This window comes from Zootoca vivipara, chromosome 3 (genome assembly GCF_965207765.1).
Source record: "Zootoca vivipara chromosome 3, rZooViv2.hap1.1, whole genome shotgun sequence".
Taxonomy (NCBI): Eukaryota; Metazoa; Chordata; class Lepidosauria; order Squamata; family Lacertidae; genus Zootoca; species Zootoca vivipara.
Window position 1 is genome coordinate 34,480,480 of NC_142586.1, and position 24,103 is coordinate 34,504,582.

General features: G+C 41.5%; 1 protein-coding gene across 2 annotated transcripts in view; it reads left to right on the forward strand.

Annotated features, from left to right (window-relative positions):
• Positions 1 to 24,103, forward strand: part of COL19A1 (collagen type XIX alpha 1 chain) — a 175,447-nt gene that overhangs the window by 12,141 nt on the left and 139,203 nt on the right. For both annotated transcript variants that reach the window (XM_035109681.3, XM_088665845.1), the window contains exons 3-4: positions 9,820 to 9,888; positions 10,369 to 10,468. In XM_035109681.3, coding sequence (XP_034965572.3) covers positions 9,820 to 9,888; positions 10,369 to 10,468 — 169 coding nt within the window. The remainder of the gene's footprint in view (positions 1 to 9,819; positions 9,889 to 10,368; positions 10,469 to 24,103) is intronic.

Genomic DNA, 24,103 nt, shown 5'->3' on the forward strand with positions numbered 1-24,103 from the left:
TTTGTTTTTCAGGGTCCCAGGTGATCAGCACTATCAGAAATGAAGAATGACAAAATTCACCAGAGAACGTTAGCTATCCACCACTGATGCTGAATAGTGACCCTTCACTATAAACAAAAATATCTAAAAACAATATTGACACCCCACCTTCCCCATTTCTGCCGCCCACCGTAACATAGGCCTTAAAAGTATCTACAAGTTTTCGAGCCAAAATGCAGAGGATGGAGGTTTGAGAGGCAAAATGTTTCTGGTTCAGCATAAAATAATGAAAAGAGTCAAAAGTTATTTATGCCAAGAGAAACTGCTGAAGTAGGCATATCAAAGGAGAGCTAAATCTCTAAGCACCTCAATTTACTGGAGTTCTCTTTTTGTACCACTATTCAGTGAAAAGTGAACTCTATACACCTTTGGATTTCCCTTTGAGTCTGCTTCCATGGGATCCCCTTATGTCTCTGTCCCTTCCCTGCTGCCTCCTCATTCCTTAGAATGATCCTATATTGCTGAGTTTGCTTCTCCTTGGGTCCATAGCTGTTTTGGATTGAGACCCTTACCCGTCGCACACAATGGTCTAATTGCATTGAAATGACTCTCAGAACACTTGGAGCTTCACAGAAAGCTCCCAATTAACCTTGATTTTTAAAGTGGCATATACTGAAATATGAAGGCAATTACTCACGCTAAAGAAAAGAGAGAGCTTACATGTGTGGGCTGTTATGAAGGAAGAAGTAAGGTTTGCTTTCTGCTTAGTATCCTGAATGAGCCCGGGGAATGACTTCATTTAATTAGCTAATATTGTATTAATTAAGGAAATGGCAAGGCTGGGGATGGGGGGGGGGAGGGGAGAAGAAGAGATGTTGCAGAACGGCAAATTGTGCTGGTTATGCTTGCAGCAGCCTGCCTGGGTATATGCCGATAGCTTTTTGGTTCATAGCAATGTCTTCAGTTTTCGCTGGTGCAGAACTGCTGGTATAAGAGCCATTTACTGGAGGGAAGTGATTACTTCTAAAAATAAAATCTAACAAATCTAAAAGAGAGGATTGTGTTACAATACTGAAGCTCACGGAGCTGTCAACAGCCATGTGTTAGTCTAAAAATGAGTTATTTCTTGTAATTGTTTTATTCGTTGACTTTTCAGGGATTAATCTTGTTTAGGAATATTTATGTTTTCACTGGATTCATAGGGTTTCTCTGTTGGCAGGGCCATAAAGAGTTTTAAATGCTAATTTATACATTTTAATTGTATACAAGTCAGGTTTTTTAAAAAATAAAAAAATCCTTAGTGATTATTGCTGTGTGTTCCAAATTCCTATTATGGGCATCATTCTACCGTACTACAATCCTAATCTTCCTATAGATGGGCCTCATCTGCACTTTCGAGGGGTTTTTCTTTTGGCCTGCACCATCAATCCACAGAAAGCCCGATTGATGTGTGTTCTGATTCAGTGATAAAACAGTGGATGTCCTGGGGAAAGTGGCAGAACAAATGAAAGACTTCTCAGACCTTTGCCTAGAAAACATAGGGCAAACGGAAGTGTGGGCGAGCCCTTAGTCTTGACGGACTAAGGCTGCAATCCTGTGCACATTTATGTCCAAATACATCCCATTGAACTAAGTGAGATGTATTAATGAGTAAGCATAAATAAGATTGGGTTTAACTTAAATCCGTTGATTTCAGTGGTGTGTGCTGATGTCCTTTGCATCCTTACCTGGAAGTAAGTACCATTGAACACAGTGGGGCTTACTTTGGAGCAAACTTCCATGAGCATGTGCATGTGCTGTTAGTCATGATGACTATGGACAGTGTTTCCCAACCTTGGGCCTCCAGCTGTTTTCAGACTACAATTCCCATCATTCCTGACCACTGGTCTTGCTAGCTAGGGATGATGGGAGTTGTAGTCCAAAAACAGCTGGCGGCCCAAGGTTGGGAAACGCTGGACTATGCTTAGCTGGTTCGTTGCTGTGAATGGTAGGGACTAATTCAGGGTCACATCCACACCATACCTTTGAAGCACCCTTATACCACTTCCTTGGAGCTGTAGATTGTTAAGCATGCTGGGAATGGTAATGAGGGGTTTCCTAATAACTCTCAGCACTCTTAACAAACTACAGTTCTCAGGATTCTTTAGGGGAGGCCATGATTTGTGTTCCAGTTCTAACTATAGATATTCAGAAGGTCTCAGTAATTTCTCTATGGAATCCTAGATTTCTGACAAAGAGCATATTAGCAATATATTAGCTTCCAGTCAGAATTTTAGGCATGTAAATTTTGAGCCAAACACCGATTGAGTTTGCAAAAATGTTCTCCAGCCCTGCAGTTTTTAATTGGTTTGTTGGAACCCAGTAGCAGTTCTACCGTTCTCTTGTTGCCATTGTTGTTTAGGGTGATTTTTTAAAAGAGGAAAAGCAGGAAGACAGATTAACAGAGGCAATGTATAGGAAAGAGAAAGAGAAAAGAAATCAGTTGCAAATAGGGCAAAGCTCCTTTAGTTCTGTAGAAGAAGGAATGTCGGCAAATGATCCCTGCATGACAAGCTGGACCTGACAACATTCTCTCTCCTGCAAAACTCTGAAATGTACAAGAGTCTGTCCTTTCAATCTAGTCTCCCCGGTGGTAAAATGAACATCGTCCTCACATGCTTTGTTTCCCCTAAAACCTGACAAGTGTAACGCTTAGAGTGAAAATTCTTCTCTCTTTTATTTAAAAACATTGTGGAATTGAAATCTTATTGTATGGCATTCAGTTGCATGTGAAATCTCACAACTCCCACAACTGCAGTGAGGTAATTTCCTTCTAATATTCGAATTCATTTTTATTCCTAAAGCGGCACAATGAATAATTCCTCTAGTTACTTCAGTGGGACTATTCATGTACATTTGGGCATTTACGTTCAGAATTACTCAGTAGTGTACTCAGACACTGACTGTACACAAGCTGAACTCCTTACATTGTGTATCATGTAAAATTTAATGTTCCCAGCACTTTCAGTTACTGCTCACACTCTATTTATGGCCTAGCGGCAGACAACCCGGACAGCCTTGCATAGATGTAAAGTGCAGCCTATGATATAGTAGTTCTAAATATTTTGCTTGGAAGGCTAAACTTAATTGAATGCCAGCATTTAATATGTGCTTTCTCCCGCCCACGCTGGTTGGCACAAGGGTGCAGTGCAACGGTCTGTGGCGGCAGGTAGAGGCACACAGTGTAACTGTTCTTGTGTTAAAGTCAGGATGCATAGCAGAGACAATGCATCCATATTGCTTTTTCCAAGGGAGGTCTTAAGATAGCTGTCCCCCCCCCCCTTCCTGGTCTTAAAAGGCAAGGAGAATGAGCCCTCCAGCTGTAAATGGGGCATATCTTCTCTCTCTTCTGGCACTTACAGATTCCAGGATATAGATTGTGCATACAGCTATTTTCTCTACGGAGAAGAGACACACAGTTTAGTTATCCCTGCCTTATATACTTGCGTGGTGAGTGTAGAACTTGAGTAAATGAAGGGAGGGAGGGAGGGATATATGAATGACAGTCTTATCTAGGACCTGATATTTTTTCCTCATGGCCTCTTGACTGTTGTAGCTCAGAGTTATGTATATTTAAAACACAACTAAAAAAGGAGCACTTACCAGCTTTTAAGAACTCCTTGCATGCTACCATGTTATTTTAAAAATGTTGGCTGCAGTCATGTATGGGATGCAGAGTAAAAAAAATAAGTTGAAAAAGTCAGTGATGGTTCAATAACAAAAAATACAATAATAATAATAATCCCATTCTGAAAATTGCTCAGTGAAGCGTGTATAATTTAATGTTAACGTGCCAGGGTCTTGCAATAGACCAAAGCTCTATTGCTTAAGTGTTGTGGAACATACAGTGTGTGGTCCACACTTTTGTTGCTTTGTGGTTCTCTTCTAAGCCCAGTTCATCAGAGACTTTCAAATAAAGGTCAGGTTCTGCAACTGAATTGAAAGGCCATATTCTGTAGCCTCAAGCTTATTGTAGCTCCTCTATTTCATTGTTGTTGTTCATTATAATAATTCTTAGGGCTATAATAACAACCATGTGGCTAGAGGCTCAACCATGTGGATGACTGCCTCCCTCACATGGTTACTGGTGGAATGCACTAAACAGCTATGTTGTAACCCTGGTCACCTGATTTAGTCCTCTCCATGGTGCTGGGAGAATAGCTTTGATGAGGTTAGATGAAGGGCTTTAGGAGGGAGAGATAGTGGAGAAAGAACAGAACCTGGTGTGCTCAAAAGTGGGAGTGAGGGTATCACGCCTTCTAGGGAGTAGAATAGGAGACAAGCAAGATGTGGGTAGAGGCTTAGACAAAAGAGTATTTCACAGTAGATGGGCTGATACTTGGGCACAGCAAGTGACAGTAGCATCATCTTTCTTTCATTTAGAGTTCATTTTTTAAAACGATGAGCTCAAGGATGAAAGCATTTTTATATGAACACAGTGTCAGGCTTTAGAGAACATTTACAGAGTGTATGGCGAGAATCTTAATAAGTGGAAGCAGAGAGGTTCTTGCACAATGAACAGAGCAGAGGATGGCCATGGAAACATGGGAGCATGTTGAAAAGATTCAGTTCAACTTAAGCAATGTAGTGATTTCTTCTTATTATGTACGTTCTCTGTGGAATTTTGACACACTCGCAAAGCAAGCTACATATCTCATAATATCTAGGATACAATCTGACATGGCCTTACTTTTGTTTCTAAATGTGGGCTACTCCATAGATAAAAAGAAGAGGATGCTAATGTCGTTGGATAATGGCTTCATTAGCTTCCTTCATATGCTACTCATGTGAAGTGGCACCATCTGATTAAAAGGGCTCTGGAGCCATGCCTCTGGCCCCAGTAATAAACATCGTTCCTTGTTCTGCCATCCATGAATTAGGTTCTTGGGCTCTGGTTTTAACTATTGAATGGTGCCATGCAAATAAAATTATTTATGCATTTGAAGAGGGGAAGCCTATGTACTTAGGGTTTCCCAGAACTTGGAACCTTGGTCACATCACAGATTCTTCAAATTCGTGACACCCCTTCGTATGAGTAAGCACATGAGCAGAGCTATTGATCAATGTTTGCTTCAGTGTTTCCCCCATTCCCTTGGAAATGGCTGCATTAAATTAGCCCCTAAGTAATGAACATTTTATTTACTAATATAAATTGTATTTGCCATCTAAAAAATATATGTGGTTGCCCACCAGTAAAAATTCATAGGTGGCTTACAGAAAACAGCATTATAATATGATATTGTTACATGCCACCCCAATTTCAGAGCAGTGTGAGATTGCAGGGAGTTGTAAGTGCTCACCCAGGATTTGTGTTCCCTTTGGAAATGAGGCACAGTGGAGATAATATATATATATGGTTTATTTACACAAATATACAACCCGAGCCTACAATTGAGGGGCTTTCAGCATTGACATCCCTAGAGGTTCCTGTTTCTGCCATATCTGCTGTCTCGGATTCCAAAGAGGAAACAAGCATGCTGTCCTCCCCCATTCTTGACACTTACAGGTTGGAACATTTCCCTCTAGCCCACATCATCCCCAACTGCAGTCCTAAATTCTCCACTTTGCTTTATCTCTGCTACCTATCCCAGAGCTGAGGGCAGGGCCCCTCCCAAGAGCCATATGCCATAGAATCTCCTCTCCTTGGCTTTTCTTCATAGGCCATCATTTCCTTTTGTTTTCCTCAATGGCTCTTCTCCCAGGTGATTTCCTGAAATTGCTATGCTGGCCTGTCTTATATTTTAACACTCACTAAATTGCATGTCTGGCCTCCAGATTACAACTCCAAGCATTGCTTAACTATCTCACTGCACCCAGGAATTTAGTGGGGGCACCCCTGAACTCACAACATAATAATTAAACCAACATTAAAGAATAAAAAGCAGCCAAAATTTCCTGACAACAGAAAGTGACATCCAGTGTTGTGCAATCTTCTCTTCCTCTTCTCCCCCCACTATAAAAACCTCCAGCATTCTGTCTCACCCCCCCCCAAACATTTTTTTGGGGAAGTCCAAATTTAAAACAAAATTATTTAAAACAGTTTAATTTCTGGTTACCTCCATAGTGTGGAAACATCTGGAATACTCGCCATTTTCAATGCAACCTTTTCTTCTCTTGGTTTTGGAATTCATGAATCACATTCTGCTCTGCTATACCTCATCCCTTTGCACCTTGTGACACTTTGGAAAGCCCCTGCTAATATTATTTTGGCACTCTTTCATAGGGGCTTCACATTTTAAATTCAATACAGATTCCATCTGCGCTAAATTAGCAGGCCTGCAGTTGACTCAAATGGTTCTCAGGTGGCCGCTCCTTCAAGCAATACTTTGATGCTGAAAAGTGTTGTGGCAGTGTAATGTCAGCTAGTAAGTGTCAGTTTGTTTGTGCACAGATTAGACATGGAAGTATCTATAGAATTAATATATAATGCCTCTAAAGCATTGACTAACATATTACCTTCAGCAACTTTTCTCTCTCTCATAGCAACATGTGAGAGCAGTGTTATGAGTGAGTGCCAAAATCATGCTGCTCTGGTAATGTCATTGTAGAATTACAAATCACAGCCACTGGGGTCCTTGCTCTTACATCATAATTGCACGTGTGTGACTCAACTGTTGGTGGGGGGGAGGTGCTGTCATGTGGCTGCAAAATAATAAGTGTGAATTAGTACTATGAAAGTGAATAGGCAGGGGAGACAGACTGCACAATCCTATGGGTATTTACTTGGAAGAAAGGCCATTAATCATGCATAGGATTGCAGTCTGAGATCTTAAAAGGCCTGGGGAGAATCAGTGCTCCCAGCCGGGATTTTATGATTCATGTATATAGGAGTTAAGGTCTTTGAAGGCTGACATGTTGAGGACTTGTTTTTATATAATAGTAGAATAAAAAGGTAAAGGGACCCCTGACCGTTTGGTCCAGTTGTGGATAACTCTGGGGTTGCGGTGCTCATCTCGCTTTACTGGCCGAGGGAGCCGGCGTACAGCTTCCGGGTCATGTGGCCAGCATGACTAAGCCGCTTCTGGCAAACCAGAGCAGCGCAGGGAAATGCCATTTACCTTCCCGCCGGAGCAGTACCTATTTATCTACTTGCACTTTGACGTGCTTTCAAACTGCTAGGTGGGCAGGAGTTGGGACCGGACAACGGGAGCTCACCCCATTGCGGGGATTATCTTTAAATCCTCAAAAGTTAATTTAATGTAGCCTGTTTCGTTAGGCTAATCATTAAACAAAGTGATTTCAAATCATGAATTAGCATTATATGTTGGAACACTTTGCCTATTTTAAAAGAAGCTATTTCAAACTGAATTCGAATCATAGGTTGGAACACTGTTATAGGGGAGTGTTAGCATATTTGAAACAGCCCCTGTTGTAAAATAACTTAACGAGATAGTTTTTGTAACGAACCTTTATGATATTATTTAATGTTTTCTCCAAAAGCAATGTTGAATATTAACACAACATTGACAGCCATTGTCTTCACAGTAAATGATGTTTGGCTATTTCTCCTGTGATCCACTTATCTGCTTTTATTCTTACTTCGTTATCACTTAAACATTTATTGCAAATTCCAAATTTGGGAAAAGTTAATCCAAGTACAAACAAATGCACAAAATATGTGATCAAATGCTTTACTATATTTTTAAGGGGAGAATACAATTTAAAATTAATACTAAATATTTGTTGATGTTAACTCAGATTTCAACAGTTTTTCGTTCCTTTTGATTTCAGTGAGATAGGTAAGCCTGTACTTAATCCTTTACTGTAATTGAATTATTTGCTATTTCATGGCCATATTTGTGCTTTGTCTTACTGAATGACATTACAAGGCAATATTTTATTGTTAGGAACACACTTTAGATTGCATCAGTAAAAGATTGAGTATACAGTGGTACCTCGGTTTACAAACTCAGTCCATTCCGGAAGTCGGTTCTTAAACCAAATCCGTTCTTAAACCGAGGCACTCTTTCCCTAATGAGGTCTCCCGCCGCCGGTGCCCTACCACCGTTCGGATTCCATTCTTAGACCGAGGTAAAGTTTTCAAACCAAGACACTATTTCCGGTTTTGCGGAGTTTGAAAACAAAATCATTCTTAAACCGGACTGTTCTTATACCGAGGTGCCACTGTACAGGCAACTCTCAACTTACATAGGGGTTACGTTCTGGGGATAGTGCATAAAGCCAAAATCACATATAATCAGAACAATACAGTGGTATCTCGGTTTATGAACACAATTGGTTCCAGAAGTCTGTTCATAAACTGAAGCGTTCATAAACTGAAGCGAACTTTCCCATTGAAAGTAATGGAAAGTGAATTAATCTGTTCCAGATGGTCCGCGGAGTACTTAAACTGAAGCATTCATAAACTGAAGCAAACTTTCCCATTGAAAGTAATGGAAAGTGGATTAATCCGTTCCAGACGGGTCCGCAGAGTACTCAACCTGAAGCGTACTTAACCTGAAGCATGGGTGTAATTGGTTCCAGAAGTCTGTTCATAAACTGAAGCGTTCATAAACTGAAGCGAACTTTCCCATTGAAAGTAATGGAAAGTGAATTAATCCGTTCCAGATGGGTCCGCGGCGTTCGCAAACCGAAAATTCGTAAACCGAGGTGTTCGTAAACCGAGGTTCCACTGTAGTGAGTGGAATTGCCAAAGTTTTTTTTTCCTGCTGGATGCCCACCCTCCCCTATTGCCCCTTTTATTTAATTTTTTGCCATGTGCGTAAGGTAAATGAGCACAAGTTAAATGCACAAAAGTTGCGGGTTACTTGTAGTTTCCCTTTCTCACCCCAAACCACTCAAGTCTGCTATTTAGCAATAAAGTGCTGAAGTTTGCGGCTGGCAGCCAACCTCCAAACTTAAGGTCTAGCACAGCAAGGAGAATGGGAAATCTAAAGATATGCTTCCTCAGAAACATTCCTCTTGTGAACCCCGTGAATAGCACAAGGCTCTTGATCCAGATTGGTTTAAACCCTGAACAGGAATACTATTGTAGGGGCTTTCTTTTTTTATTTTTAGCTTATTGAAAATGTGCATCAATTTTTCTTCCATGATACTGATGCTAAATTCATTTCCCCAGTTTTGCAGGTTTAATTGTGTCAGTGGTGTTCAAGAAGATCTGTTGTTTTCTTGTTACTCCATACAGTGTATAGTAGGAGTGGGGGAGTGGGGAAGGAAATCCAGATATTTGAATAAATTATTTTATGCCTGACACATTTTGGAATAATCCTTGTTCAGTTCATCACAAGTAATGTGATGTAAAGGTATAATGCAGCCTCATACTACTTGAATAAAAACAAAGTAATCAATATATGTATATACGCAAACACATGCACAAAAGTTGTTAAAATCCATGAAGAGATATGCCAAGGACAAAACATTATATGGATAGGCCAATTTTTATAACAGAACAAGCATCTGAAGAAGGGACAACCCACAAAATAAATAAATTCTATTCCACCTGTGCAGTACTATGCATGTTTCAGTCTTTCTTCCATTACTTGCTAAAGTCTTAGAAGTAGCAAAGATTAATATAATTAAACCCTGTGAACATGTATTAATAATTGCACAACAGACACCCAAATTATTCATCTCTGAGTGAGCCTGCTTCTTCTGAAATGGACCCTGGCGCTTTCCTAGTGTCAGGCTCATTAATGACACTCTATAGAAATAAACAACAGCAGGTTTGCATTTAAACATTGTGTTATTTTTTACAATGCTAATATTACTTTTATTGTAGTGAAAAATACTATGATCTGTTTATTTTTATAAAGCTTTAGGACATTTTATATTTTTTTATAGCTACTGCATGCCCAGTATTGAAAACAGAAGGACATCAATTTAGCTACCAAGAAAACCTTGATGTTTCAGGTGAGTTTTCCTTAAGCAAAAATAAATTAATAAATGAGTATGTCCAAAATTATGTAAGAACACATTTAATACTTAGAAATGTGTTTTCATTAAAGCAAAACATTTTATTTCTGAGAGCCCTAGCTAAGTCATTTACATTCATCCTTTATTTTTCCATTCATGCTTGTTATAATTAGCACAGAGTTAGCATTCATTTCTGACAAACAGCACTTTTATTTTCATTCATTCAGATGGCAAAAGGAAACAGTGAGTGAATTCCTCAGAGGTTGCCAAGTCAAGTGCTAGGGGAATTTCACGCTAATATTCCTTCTACAGAAAAAATGAGATCTGGACATTTCTGTGACCAAAACCGTGGGATTTGAAATAGCCTGTCACTCTAGCGAAACAGACAAGCTTATGGCACAAATCGATGATTTTCTTCAGCCTTGTTAAATTGCATTAAATGAACAATAAATGATCCCACTCTATCATATTTTTCAGGTTTTGATTTAACCCAAAGCTTTTCTTTGAGGCAGACTTCATGTGGAGTTGGAAAGCCTTGTTTTAAGTTGGGGAACGCACCTCTTATCAGAGACTCTCAGTAAGTAATACATTATCATTGTATAACCATGTAGAATCCCTAAACATTTCTCTATATCCTACTTGGCTCGTATTTAATTCTTTATTTTCCACCAGTCTCTTCATTTGTGTACCTCTGCGTGAATTTCCACTTTCTCTTTTCCTGCAATGATGGACTGTGTCTTTCTGTTGATTTTACTTATTGTTTCAGCCCTGTAAGCTTAAAAAAAGGGGGGGTTGGGGGAACTTTAGGTAGTCGTATAAGCTTCTTCATGTCTTATTCCCATAAAAGCAATGAAATCAAAATTATATGGTGATGGAAGTTTATATGCTAATTATCCAGAATATGTGGAATGCTTCCATGTGAATGACCATTGAAATGGGGAGTTTTCAGTATTTCTTCTCTCTTTCCCAGTACTCTTCAGGTTGTTTTTGTTCTCTCTGCTGCCCATCCTTTGCCTGTTTGTTTTTCAAGCAATATTTCCTTGAGCTGTTAAAGTTTTATAAACCTGCTTTATTCTCTCTTTTTGAACCCTGTTTTAGAGTTTGTGGATTCTGGTGGTGAGCATATTCCCATAATGTGTGCTTACACATCCTTTTTAATTGCTGCCACAGCAATTTAATCAGGCTAGATTGTAACAAAAGAAGGCTAGGAATGTAGACATCTGCCACTAGAACATCTTTATCTCCATTGCCCAGGTCCTGTGTGCTCAGTAAATCTCTTTTGTTGCCTTCTTCACTTTCTGCATCGTGTCAGATTTTGTGGCTTTAGACCCAGCAGCATAGTCAGATGCAACATGACTTGTATGATCACGTCTTCTTCTCTTAGTATATGTAAATAGACTCTGGGTATACACTGTGAGTAGCAGAACATTGGTCTCCTCACCACAGGAAGCAAGAGAGTATCTGATTAAGCTGACTTGTAAGTGTCAAGTAGCTTGGCAGATATCCCCTTACATTTCACTCATTCAGCTACAGCATGAGTGAGTTGTAAACTATGCTGTGCCACTTCTGTTGAGGAATGCCATTTTCTTTTTCAATGAGGCTTGCAGCTATCAGCGTACTGTAGTTGTAAATATGGTGCTTTTCCAAGCTGGATATACAGTAGAAGGAAGTTAGTTTCTTTAGTATATCTGTCTGGAAACAAGAGTTTGGGTGAGGTGCTATCTTCTCTCTATCTCTTTAGGGTTTCGTTATTGAAATAAGTCCCCCACCCCACCCCCCTGGCAGTGTGGCTATCTTTACTGCATTGTGGGAAAAGAACAGAGACTTTGCCATCTTGAATAGTAGCATATATATCGTAGCATAAGCTTTCATGTACTGAAGCCCCCTAAACCATGGGTGGGCAAACTAAGACCCGGGGGCCAAATCCGGCCCAACCGCCTTCTAAATCTGGCCTGCAAACCGTCTGGGAATCAGCGTGTTTTTACATGAGTAGAATGTGTCCTTTTATTTAAAATGCATCTCTGGGTTATTTGTGGGGCATAGGAATTCGTTCATATTTTTTCCCAAAATATAGTCCGCCCCCCCCACAAGGTCTGACCCCCGCAGGCTAAACAAACAGTTTTGCCTTAAATAATCTATCAGGATTGCACTCCACTAGGTTTTACTCAGAGTAGACCTGTTGTTGCCAATGGAATCTTTCCTTCCATTGCATATAGCAGGCACAAGGCTCATGATTTGGATTTGGACCATGGCAGAAGAAATAGTTTATAGCCCATCTCCTTCCATACTATGGTACCAACTTGTTCCTGCCCTGGGTATGTATGAAAGTGTCTCAGTTAACAGAGGCTTCCCTGGTACCTTCGTTACATATTGTTGCCTGCCACGTCCAAGCAGTGCGAGTTTGTTAATTGGGGGGGGGTTGCCTATATACTGGGACACGGGTGGTGCTGTGGGTTAAACCACTGAGCCTAGGGCTTGCCGATCAGAAGGTCAGTGGTTCGAATCCCCGCGACGGGGTGAGCTCCTGTTGTTCGGTCCCTGCTTCTGCCCACCTAGCAGTTCGAAAGCACGTCAAGTGCAAGTAGATAAATAGGTACCGCTTCGGCAGGAAGGTAAATGGTGTTTCCGTGCGCTGCTCTGGTTCTCCAGAAGTGACTTAGTCATGCTGGCCACATGACCCGGAAGCTGTCTGCGAACAAATGCTGGCTCCCTCGGCCAGTAAAGCAAGATGAGCACCGCAACTCCAGAGTCGTCCGCGACTGGACCTAACGGTCAGAGGTCCCTTTACCTTTAGCCTATATACTTGACTCCCCAAAAAAGAACAAAGCCTCAAATTGATGTTTAAAGGAAAATATTTTTTTATTATACAGTGTGGTACATCCAATGGGTTTCAGTGTCTTCTTCTACTGGGATGCTAAGAGGAAGGACACCGTTAAACATTTCAAGGCTATAATTTTAAATATGCCTGCTAGGAACTTCTGAGCAATCATCCACAGGCTTGTGGTGTAATAGTACTATATATTTGTCAGAGATATTATTCCTCTGAATATCAGTGGCTAGGTATCACAGGTAGGCAGAGGGCTACTGTACTCACATCCAACTTGCATGCTTCCTGCAAGCACTATGAAAACAGGATTCTGGACTAAACAGCTCCCAGCTCCTGCCCACCTAGCAGTTCGAAAGTACATCAAAGTGCAAGTAGATAAATAGGGACCGCTCTGGTGGGAAGGTAAACAGCGTTTCCGTGCGCTGCTGTGGTTCGCCAGAAGCAGCTTTGTCATGCTGGCCACATGACCCGGAAGCTGTCTGCGGACAAACGCCAGCTCCCTCGGCCTATAGAGTGAGATGAGCGCCACAACCCCAGAGTCGGACACGACTGGACCTGATGGTCAGGGGCCCCTTTACCTTTAATGTAGGCCTAACGATTTGCAAACAGACTCTTACTTTCCCCCCTCAATGCCTTATGAAAAAAATATTTATGAACCTCTCTTGTGTTTCAAAATCTGTTTACCATGTGGAATGAAGGAACAGCTGCTTAAGAAGCCCATACCTCCATGGTGTCCATGGAACCAGAAGCATATTCTTTTTATTTACTACCTTAAGATGTGTTTTTGTATTTCCCTACTTGATGAAACAAGTTCTGAAACAAAACAGTTTTCCTTAAAGCACTGCTTTAAGGCCAGGTTGCCATGTAAGATTCTAATAGGCCTAAAATTGTTTTAGTTAGATATTCAAGTTATAATCAATCATATTCTGCTTAGACCATTTATCTGCATTCTGCTGGGTCCCTGAAAAAAATATTACAGTGTTGTAGGACCTTAGGCTAAAATATGGCAGTCACGTAACCTGTTTTACACCAGGAAGCCCTCTATCTGAACTGCTGTCCTGGAGAAAATCTAGTTTGTCTCACATATCTGAAGGATCAGCAGAATGCTTCTCTCCCTCCCCACATCATTGGGGAAAGGTATACCTGCCAACATTTTCAGATGAAAATAGGGACTTTCCATTCTACCTCCGCATCACTGCTGGGGATTGCCTACCCAGGATCTCTTCCAGATACTGCCTTCTCTTCAGGCCTGACCTGGCTCCTTTTCTCCTTCTTGTTTTTTATTCAGCATGGCCAGCTGAATGGGCAACTTGGGGCCCACCAGGCTGGAGAGTCATAGTGGCGGTGGTCTTGTTGCCTTGCTCCCCCTTCTTCTTCCTCCTCCTCATTCCTGCAGTTGCTGCTGCTACTCCATCGGCTGGCCAGTGTGTCTTGTTGCAATAGCTAAAATGAAATCAAACATGTGGTTTTGTATTTGAGGCTCAGACTCAACCTCTGATGTACTCAGTTTCTTGTCTTGGGGGACTCACTAACCTCCATCTAGTCCAGCACACTGGGTGGGATTCACCTAGGGCTGCCATTGACATCCAGAGGAAATTTCTGAAAGGTGGCGCTTTGTCCTGGTTCTTAGGCAAGTCAATTGAAAAATCGTGTTGTTTTTGAAATATGGCAACCCTTGATTCGCCTAACTAGCCCCATCATCTGAATCCCTGCAAAGGACTGTTTCTTCTTCAACAGGGCTTTCCCCTCCCCCCCCACAATTGGCTCGGGGTTGGGAGAACCCCCAGAACAGCACACAGTGGGAGGAGAGGGGAAATTGTTCTGCTTGGCAAGCTGCAACACTTGCGCAGATGGAACAACTGGAAGAGTGTGGCGTTGAATTCCACCCATTGCTGGTAGTAGTGGTCATGCCTTGGGAAACTTAAAAGCAGCAGGGCATAGGGGCAATGGCATTTCCCCACTACAGCAAGTTATATTCCTTTTTCAACCGTAGTAATGACTTAACAACAATTTGCAAATATACATTAGGAAATTTGCACCCTTTGTTTTGGTGTGGGTGGGGCAATGTGTTTCCTCTTTTTTTCATCATGTGCCCATTTCCATCCTGGCCTTCATGCCCTAAATGTTGATGTGAGCATGCACAGCTGTCACCAGGGCCAAAGGCCCCAGGGCAGAATTCCCAGAATTCCTCCATGCTATCTCACACATCTGCACGTTTGAGTAGCGAGCGCCGTAGAGAGGACATCTTATAGGTACAGTCTGCATCATGCTTCCACTGTGATGTGACTGAGTATGAAATGGCCTTTAAAAGCCCTCACCATTTTGGAATACGTAGATCCATTTTAGGCTTCACTGATAAGCTTTATGAAGCCTTTCTCACCTTAAAGGTATAGAATGAGACATGTGGGACGTTGCCAAATGAAGTAGCAAAAATTCCATGTTATTGCTGTTGTTTTTTAACTGTTCAAAAGCAGCCTTGGAATAATAAGAAAATGGGTATGGGATTTCAAATCAATATCTGCCGCCTACCAGGGGTGTGAAAGTTGTCACTTTTTCTAGCAAAGCCAGTCAAGCACTTAGCTTATTCCAACCATCCTGATATTCATTAAGGCTTGGTCAATTAGTAAAGCTTCCTGTCTCGGTGGCGCTTCTCTGTGGTTAGCTCTTTGCAAGTTTTATCATTCTGCCACAAAGTATTTTTCACGGTTGAAGGAGACAAATTTATGAACACCTCTTTAGAAGCAAGTTTCTTTAATTTTGTATAAACAAAAATGGTTTTGTGCTCTACTTTATCCACTCAGGATGTCTGGGCTCCAAAATGGCACAGGACATTAAATGTAATAGGGTTGGCATTTTAACAGTTCTTATCCTCTGTTGAATCTTTGCCACATTATAAAATCGTTTTGCAGTTTGGAGGGAGTCAAATGCCATTCAGCACGAATGAAAGTCTCTCCTCTTATCTGTAGAGAGAGTGAAGACTAGAATAGGAGAGCTATATCTTGAATCAAGAGTGTTGACAGTGTGCAGAAGCGTTTGTGTCATCTTTGTTTGCTATCATTCATCTGAGCTGATAATCACAGTTGCCCGCCTTTTGAATCCTGATTAATTTTATTCTGTTAACAATTTGAGTAAATAAGTAATTGGAATTAATGAAGTATTCTAACAGGGATATTTTGAAGGCTGTAAAACTGGGTGAGAGATTTCTGCTTTTATACCTGCCAATCATAGACTCTCTGCTGCTTTCTGAATTTTTTATGGGCTTAGCACACTGAAGTCTCATTGCGTCTGTTAAGAATTTAGAGCACTCAGCACATGATCTGACACTTTTTGTTTGAACTACAGGAGTCTTGCAGGCTTAATCTCACAGTGTCAAGGCAATGGAATTACCTTATAAATGAATACATGACAGTTCCATGAACTCCTACATCCCCTGATTTACTGTGGAAGGGCTATATTTTCTTACATCTATTGGTTGTAATCCTTGCCCCTATTTTGCCTTTGTGGTAGTTACTAAGAAGGGGGATCTTTTCAAAAAGTTCTCTCTTTTTTTAGTGCGTAAGTGTGAACGTCAGCCTTTTCTCCAGTCTCCAAGTCAAATGTCCAAATTGTGTGTAAAGCACACCTTGACTTGCGTGCCCATGCATGTAAATGAATATTACATTATTTATACACTTTATATATGTGCCCAGTCCTTACGGTCTTAATTAGAAGCTCTTCTTCAGTTTATTCTGTCTAATGACTAGAGAAAGGGCCTTCTCGGTGGTAGCACCACAGTTATGAAATGCTTTCCCCAGATGGGCTTGCCTGGCACTTGTGTTAGGATCTCTTTAGCACCAGGTGAAGATTCTGCTGAGCTTTTTCACTACTATGGGGGTTAGTGCATTTTAGTTCTTAGAATTAGGCCTATTGTGTTTTCTCCTTTGTGGGATTTTAGTGTTATTTTTTATCATATATTGTTAATTATATTCTGCTTTGTGATTGATTGATTTTTTGCGTGCCCAGGTGCGACCACCCCGCCGCCCTGACACAGAGAAGAACCAGTCAAGACACATACTTATTTTGCCTCAAATAAGGCCACAACTTTATTGATTACAGGTGTAAGAGGTTTAGCAAAGGCATTGGGTATAACCTATAACAACCAGCCTGCCAGCAGGATATTTTCTTTCTCTTGGGGTTGACCCTGAGAGGAGGTCCTATAACTTACATCAAATAGGTACGTTCCCGCAGGGATTGCTTTCTTGAGGAGTGCTACGGCCCTAGCCCCCACCTGGGCATCTGGACAGAAACATCTTCTCCGGGATTCCTTTAATGGGATGCCCCTTTCCCCAGAGTCATCCTCAACTGGACCTTAACGGTCAGTGGTCCCTTTAACTTCACCTTATGTGGTGTGCAGTTTTTTTTATTGCTTTTCTTAAGAGGTGAGCAGCCCTCTTAAAGAAGGGGGCATAACCCAAGGCTGTTCTAAGTGTTGGTGTTTCTGTCACTCAAGGCTGAGAGAGAAGGGGCTGTTGCACCAGAAGCAAGGGGCCTGCTGAGTGTTTTCCTTTATATTAGGTTTTCCTACATCCTTTGGCTATTTGAGCCAACTGCTGCAGCCCTTATGTTCCCTCTGAACAATGTATAAATCTATTAAGCAGCTGCGGGGGACACACATTCTGTCCGGTATTATACTTACTGTGGCACTGAATTGTGGAAATTCAGCTGCCAGTTGAAGTAAATAATTCAAAGTAGCCAAAAGTTCAACAAAGAAAACATGAGCCCTTAGAAGATCTTTTCAAAAACATTTTAAAGATGTGACTAACTTGCGGGACGAGTGCAGCTGCTGTGTTCCACACTGATTTCAGCTTTTCACCTCAGGCAGCAGATCTCCCACAAAGCAGTGCCAGTTTTCAGATGACCCTTGGCATGGTCTAGCTGATAGTCCCCACTGCCAGTGCCCAAAGAGCACACTGAGCAGGCAAACTAGTTATGTGTTCACACTTTCCCCCATTATGATGAGCTGTATTGCATTTTTTTAATTAAAATCATACCAACTATTTTTAAATGGGTATATATACATATAAATTAGCATACAGACGTTTTGTGCAAATCTGTGCCCTCATTTATTTATTTTTTGCTGGGGATGGTGCATCCATCCTAACCATGCAGATAGTTATGCATGAGGGGTGTGTGTGTGTGTGTGTGTGTGTGTGTGTGTGTGTGTGTGTGTGTAATCAGAAGCTTGCTGCCCAACTTGATGAGCCACTTTGGGAGTTTCAAAATCTATTTGTGTATGCAGCATGGGGAGCTCTTGTTAGAAAATAGTTTGCAATTGCATGCTGCATTCATTTCATATGCTTATGTGTGCCTAAAGAGTCTCCCTAGAGTCTGGTATTTGAGAATAGAGAGGCCATTCTTTTAGGTTCACTGGCCAGCATGATTGTATCACTCATAAAATGATGTGTACAGATAGATGGAGACACATTAGTAAGCAACAGCACACATTTTAGCTTAACTGGTATTGTACCAAGTTTGACTGAAACCAAACAGGAAAAAAAAACCCTTGTGATTCAAGAAACCGATTTCAGGGAAGGAAGGTCATGGCTCATAATGGTGTTACTGTTACATTCTTTGACAAAATAATTAGTAAAGTGAAATTAAATACACTGGCTCAGTTAAGGCTCTATTAATAGCATATATATATATATATATATATATATATATATATATATATAGGTAAAGGTAAAGGGACCCCTGACCATTAGGTCCAGTCGTGACCGACTCTGGGGTTGCGCGCTCATCTCGCATTATTGGCCGAGGGAGCCGGCGTACAGCTTCCAGGTCATGTGGCCAGCATGACAAAGCTGCTTCTGGCAAACCAGAGCAGCACACAGAAACGCCGTTTACCTTCCCGCTGTAGCGGTTCCTATTTATCTACTTGCATTTTGACGTGCTTTCGAACTGCTAGGTTGGCAGGAGCTGGGACCAAGCAACGGGAGCTCACCCCGTCACAGGGATTCGAACCGCCGACCTTCTGATCAGCAAGCCCTAGGCTCAGTGGTTTAACCACAGACCCAGGTGGCGCATATATATATATATATAAATTTTTTGGCCAGGTTTATCACAAAATCCTTCCATCTGTATTGTATTGAATATAGAGACAATTGTATTGGATCAAAGCCATGGTTCACCCTGCTAGTGGCCAGGGAATACTACATTTCCTCTGAAAGACTCCGATAGTTCATAATAGCAGAGACACAATCACGGGAGATACTCTGAGCATCTTACCTATTAGCTGCTGTTGCTCCCATCTTCCAGGAATTCTCATACATCATTCAAAGCTTTGTATAACTACTATGAGGATCATTATCTCTGGATAATGTTTGTGTTGGCTGTTTATCATGCAATCTCTTACTTGTACTCTCATGATAAGCTTGTCTGCTTGCACCACATGGTGTGTGTTGTCACAATTACCCCCCAGAATTCTTCTTCTAAGACCTTCACGTAATCCTTCTTTAAATAGGAGCAAAGGATAGTATTGCATTATTCACAGTTGTTTAACATGACATGCATGAGCAGAGACGAGATGCAGCAAGCTTTTGGGTCCTGCCCTCCTCCTCCTCTCTTCGTCCTGTGTTGACAAGAGGATTTCAGAAGCTTCTGCTTTTGCTTTTAGTCAACCACAGTTTGCTGTGTCACCTAGACCCAGAGTTGTGAGTAATATTAATTGTGGTTGGTTTCAGCAAGCCAATTTCAGAAACCTCAGTTTGAAGTGGGCTTGTTTGAAACTGACCATAGTTGATGTCAATCACAATTCCAGATCTAGATGACATGACAAACTGTGGTTAACTAAATAGAAGTGAACACTGCCGAACAACCACCTCTTGGCTGCAATGGAGGAGGAGAGGGGAGCAGGGAGTATGTGAACGCATGTCTTGTTCCTGCTCATAAATATCTGGTAAAACAGGTTTTAGAGTGACTTGTGAACTTGGCTATTGAGCCCAATTGTCATCCCAATTGCCCAATCTGCCTGCTTGCTTGTTTCCATCCTCCTTACTGGGGAATATGTGCCTGCCTGTTTGTTAGAATTTGCTTCTCTTGCTCTTCCTGTCAGCCTACCTTTTCGGTTGTTTTGTTCCTCTCTTGTGTTTTGCTTTCCCCCCCCCCCCCTGCTCTTGGCCTGATTGCCTCCCTTCCAGAACCTACACACACACACACACACACACAGCGTGACTGGGCATGCCAAATTGTGGTTGGGCATGCTTTCCACCAGGCCATGGCAACCATTTTGTGACAAGGTCTCCCTCCATTCACCCATCCACCCCAGCAATTCGTACACCATTCTTTTTTATTATTAAAAAAGAAATCCAACTATACCCATGGGCCCAGAAAGGTTGATGGCCTCCCTGTTATAACGCTGTTTCCATGTGCATTCAGAGGGGAAATAAAAATAAATGAATGAATAAATTTAATAAGTTTAATAAATAAATAATAAGAATCGTCAGAAACTCTAGGACTTGCTGTTTCTGATGTAAACTCACTTGCATTCTACCTGCCCATATCTGACCATTTATGAACTTTTTCCAGCGGCTTCCCTAGTTTGTTGTACATCTTTTAAGAAAGTAGGGCATGAGAATAGGAGAAAGTGAGTAGTGCACCTTGAACTTGATTCCTCTGAGGTGAATTTGTTAATTTACTTCCCATGAAATAAGCTTTTGATGAACTGGTATGCAAAACTCATGGGACGGACTTTCTTCTGTTCAGGAAACCCAGGCCTGAGTGAAAACTTATCCTAACAGATTTGCATATACGTTCGCCGTGGCCAATGTGCAGCCAATGTTACCGCAATTTTTGGAGCGGCATTCACACCATGTTAGCCTCAATCCATATTGATCTTGTAGTTTCTTGACAAATACTGCTGTTTGACGTGGTCCCCACCCTCACGTCCCACCCCGCCTCTTCAATCTGACTAGAAAACTTCAGAATAGTGTGGGCATTTGAGACAGGTGTGTGTGTGTGTGTGTGTGTGCAGGTGACAGCTTCATGAATAGGAGTTCCAGGGAGGGTGGATTGCAGGAGTGGGGGAACCCACATGTTGTTTTCTTTTCTTTTATGTCTTATTTGTAATTTTATTGGTGTTAGCCGCCCTGAGTCCAGTTTTGACTGGGGAGGGCGGGGTATAAATAAATATTATTATTATTATTATTTATTTCATGCATGTTGGGTGAAGACTTCCCTGCTCCCGCTCTGATGTGAGCAACACTATGCAGATGCAGCTTAAAATGCAGGGGTGAGGGGGATGCGTCACCTGCATTTTTAGGCAGCCCTCTATAGGGAAGTGTTTTTTAAAAAAGATTTTTTTTCATGTTTTACTACATTTTTATATTTGCTTGAAGCCACCCAGTGTGGCTGGGGCAACTCAGACAGATGGGTGAGGTATAAATAAAACAACAACAATTCTTATTATTATTTAGCATCGCCATATTCCAAACAGTGAAAATTTGGACAGGAAAGTTGTTGAGCTGCTTTTTTCTTTCTTCCAAAATCGCCCCCCAAAAATGACGGTTTTGAGCTATTTTTATGGAAAATGCTGCCAGTATTCCGGATATGTCCTGGAAATTCCAGATGTATGGCAACCTCCTCCTCCTCCTCCTCCTCCTCCTCCTCCTCCTCCTCCTCCTCCTCCTCCTCCTCCTCCTCCTCCTCCTCCTCCTCCTCCTCCTCCTTCTTCTTCTTCTTCTTCTTCTTCTTCTTCTTCTTCTTCTTCTTCTTCTTTAGGGTGTCCCTATTTTCTTTCTAGAAATGTTGGAGGGTATGCATTGTATAGAATCATAGAGTTGCAAGGGACCAAGGATCACCTAGTTCAACTCCCTGCAATGCAATGAACCCACAACCCTCAGATTAAGAGTCGCATGCTCTACCATGCTCTACCAACTGAGCTAGCCTTTCATGTGTTTGTGTGTGTGTGTGTGTGTGTGTGTGTGTGTGTGTGAGAGAGAGAGAGAGAGAGAGAGAGAGAGAGAGAGAGAGAGAGAGAGAGAGAGAGAGAGAGAGAGAGAGAGAGCTATAGGAAGGAAGATAACTCTCCTTCGCCCTGAAGTTGCAGGAGTTTATTCTTGCCATGGGCTTTAAGTAACAAAAGTCTCTCTCTCTCTCTGGCCAGTACTTGTCACAATATTAGATTTGGGTGAGAAGGCTTTCAAAGCAGTTTTCTAGGTCATATAGGAAGCATTTAATCCATTCCAACCACCCTCTGAAGGATAATGGCACGCATGCTATCTGATTTCCCTAATTGTATTTCACTGGAAGAAAGGGTGGGGGAGGTTCCAGGTTTCTGAATCATGTGAAGTATTTTTAAAACTTCTTTAAATCTGGAGTCATGCCTGCAAGCTAAAAACCCATTAGCACACTGCAGAAGAGTTTTTTAAACTGCCCTGAGCCCAGAGGCTACAGAGCTAAAGCTTATCACGTTAGTGAGGCTTAAAATGTGGAGCTGGGCTAGGTTACAGATTCTGAAGGCTAAACCAGTGAAGCTCATAACTCCTATTATTTTTGGTATAGCGCTCTGTTCATGCAGGATCGAGAGCTGTGAATCACCTGAAAACAACATTTGGCGCCTCACTCAGTATGCAAACACTGAGCATAGTACAAGCCTCTAGTTTGTAACCACTTTTTCTCCATTCTCCTTTCATATTTTCTCCAATCATATTTTCTTTTTAAAAATGAAATTCTTTTAGACTTTTCTGCATGCACATTCCTTCAAATGTGGTTCCCCTACCTTTTAAAAGTGAATGAAGTTTTTAAGGTGATTTTTTTTTTCAAGAAGAAAGATTGATTAGTGTTTTTTCCCTTAGATGCAATATGAATACCAGTATATAGCTCATCTGCTTATAAGCTAAAACCCATTTCGATTGCAACCAAATTACCATTCAATCTACAGAAATATTTCTCTTTTCTATTCAGATTTCCATTACAATTACACTCCAATTGTACCTGTTGTCCAATGTGATGATTCTGATACCCCTGTCTTGGAATAAGACAGCCACCTTTGCAAGCAGAGTGGGTGATGTCTCTTGTAAAGGTAAAGGGACCCCTGACCATTAGGTCCAGTCGTGACTAACTCTGGGGTTGCACGCTCATCTCGCGTTATTGGCCGAGGGAGCCGGCGTACAGCTTCCAGGTCATGTGGCCAGCATGACTAAGCCGCTTCTGGCAAACCAGAGCAGCACACAGAAATGTCATTTACCTTCCTGCTGTAGCGGTACCTATTTATCTACTTGCACTTTGACGTGCTTTCGAACAGCTAGGTTGGCAGGAGCTGGGACCGAGCAACGGGAGCTCACCCCGTCATGGGGAACTTCCAATCGCCGACCTTCTGATCGGCAAGCCCTAGGCTCTGTGGTTTAACCCACAGCGCCACCCGCGTCCCTTGATGTCTCTTGTAGAACATACTAAAATCAGTTTGATATGAGGAAACAAAATACGGTACTCATTTTTCTAAACTTATTTGAATACAGATGGGATATATGAAAAGCAAGACCTGATGAGAAGCATTGCAAATCAGTGGGGATTTGCGCAAATTGTAATAGAAATTTACTAGACTAATATAATATTTTATGTTAAACGTTTTTTAAAAAGATATTTAGGTGGCGGTGATAACAACAAAATTAAAAATAAATTCCAAATGTCCATCAGTATGTTCTCAAGACAGCAAATCAATGAAACACATGATGGATCTGTGAGGGCAGAAATGGTTTGTAGCAAGTACCTTTGCTGAATTAGTTGGTTGAGTATTTGTCCGACTGTTGTTGAACTGTAATGTTTTCTACCTGCAGCTGTCCAAGCCTCTCTCTCCCACCCCACCCCACCCCGCCGCCATATTTTTGTCAGGGCTTTTAGGAAACAAAATATTGTGTGGAAATCTGTAATGAGCAGAACAAAATCACCTTTCATATCAGCTAGGTATAAAAGTGTACGTTTTCTTGTACCGTTGCTGAGACCAAGGTGGCAATTCTGGGCATACCAGATCCAACTGCATCAGCACGGATATGATGCGATATCATCAGCACAGTGTACAAATTAGGCCACCGTATTAGTAAACATATTATGGTTGGGTCTACAGTATCAACATTGGCTTTCAGTTGAGTAGTGCTTCTCAATGAGTTATGTGCTGCCCCCGTGGGTAGGTTTCTATGGCTCTGTGTATTTTTCTGAATTTCCTCAGCAGGAGTCATATTGCGTTCAATTGGAGCACTGGTGGTTTCATACATTTCTGGATTCAAAAACACCTTCAGAGTCAATTTGTCACATCTGTGCCCTTCAGCTCTCTATATTGGACAAACAGGCCAAACCCTACGCCAAAGGATAAATGGACATAAATCTGACATCAGGAACCAGAAGACAGAG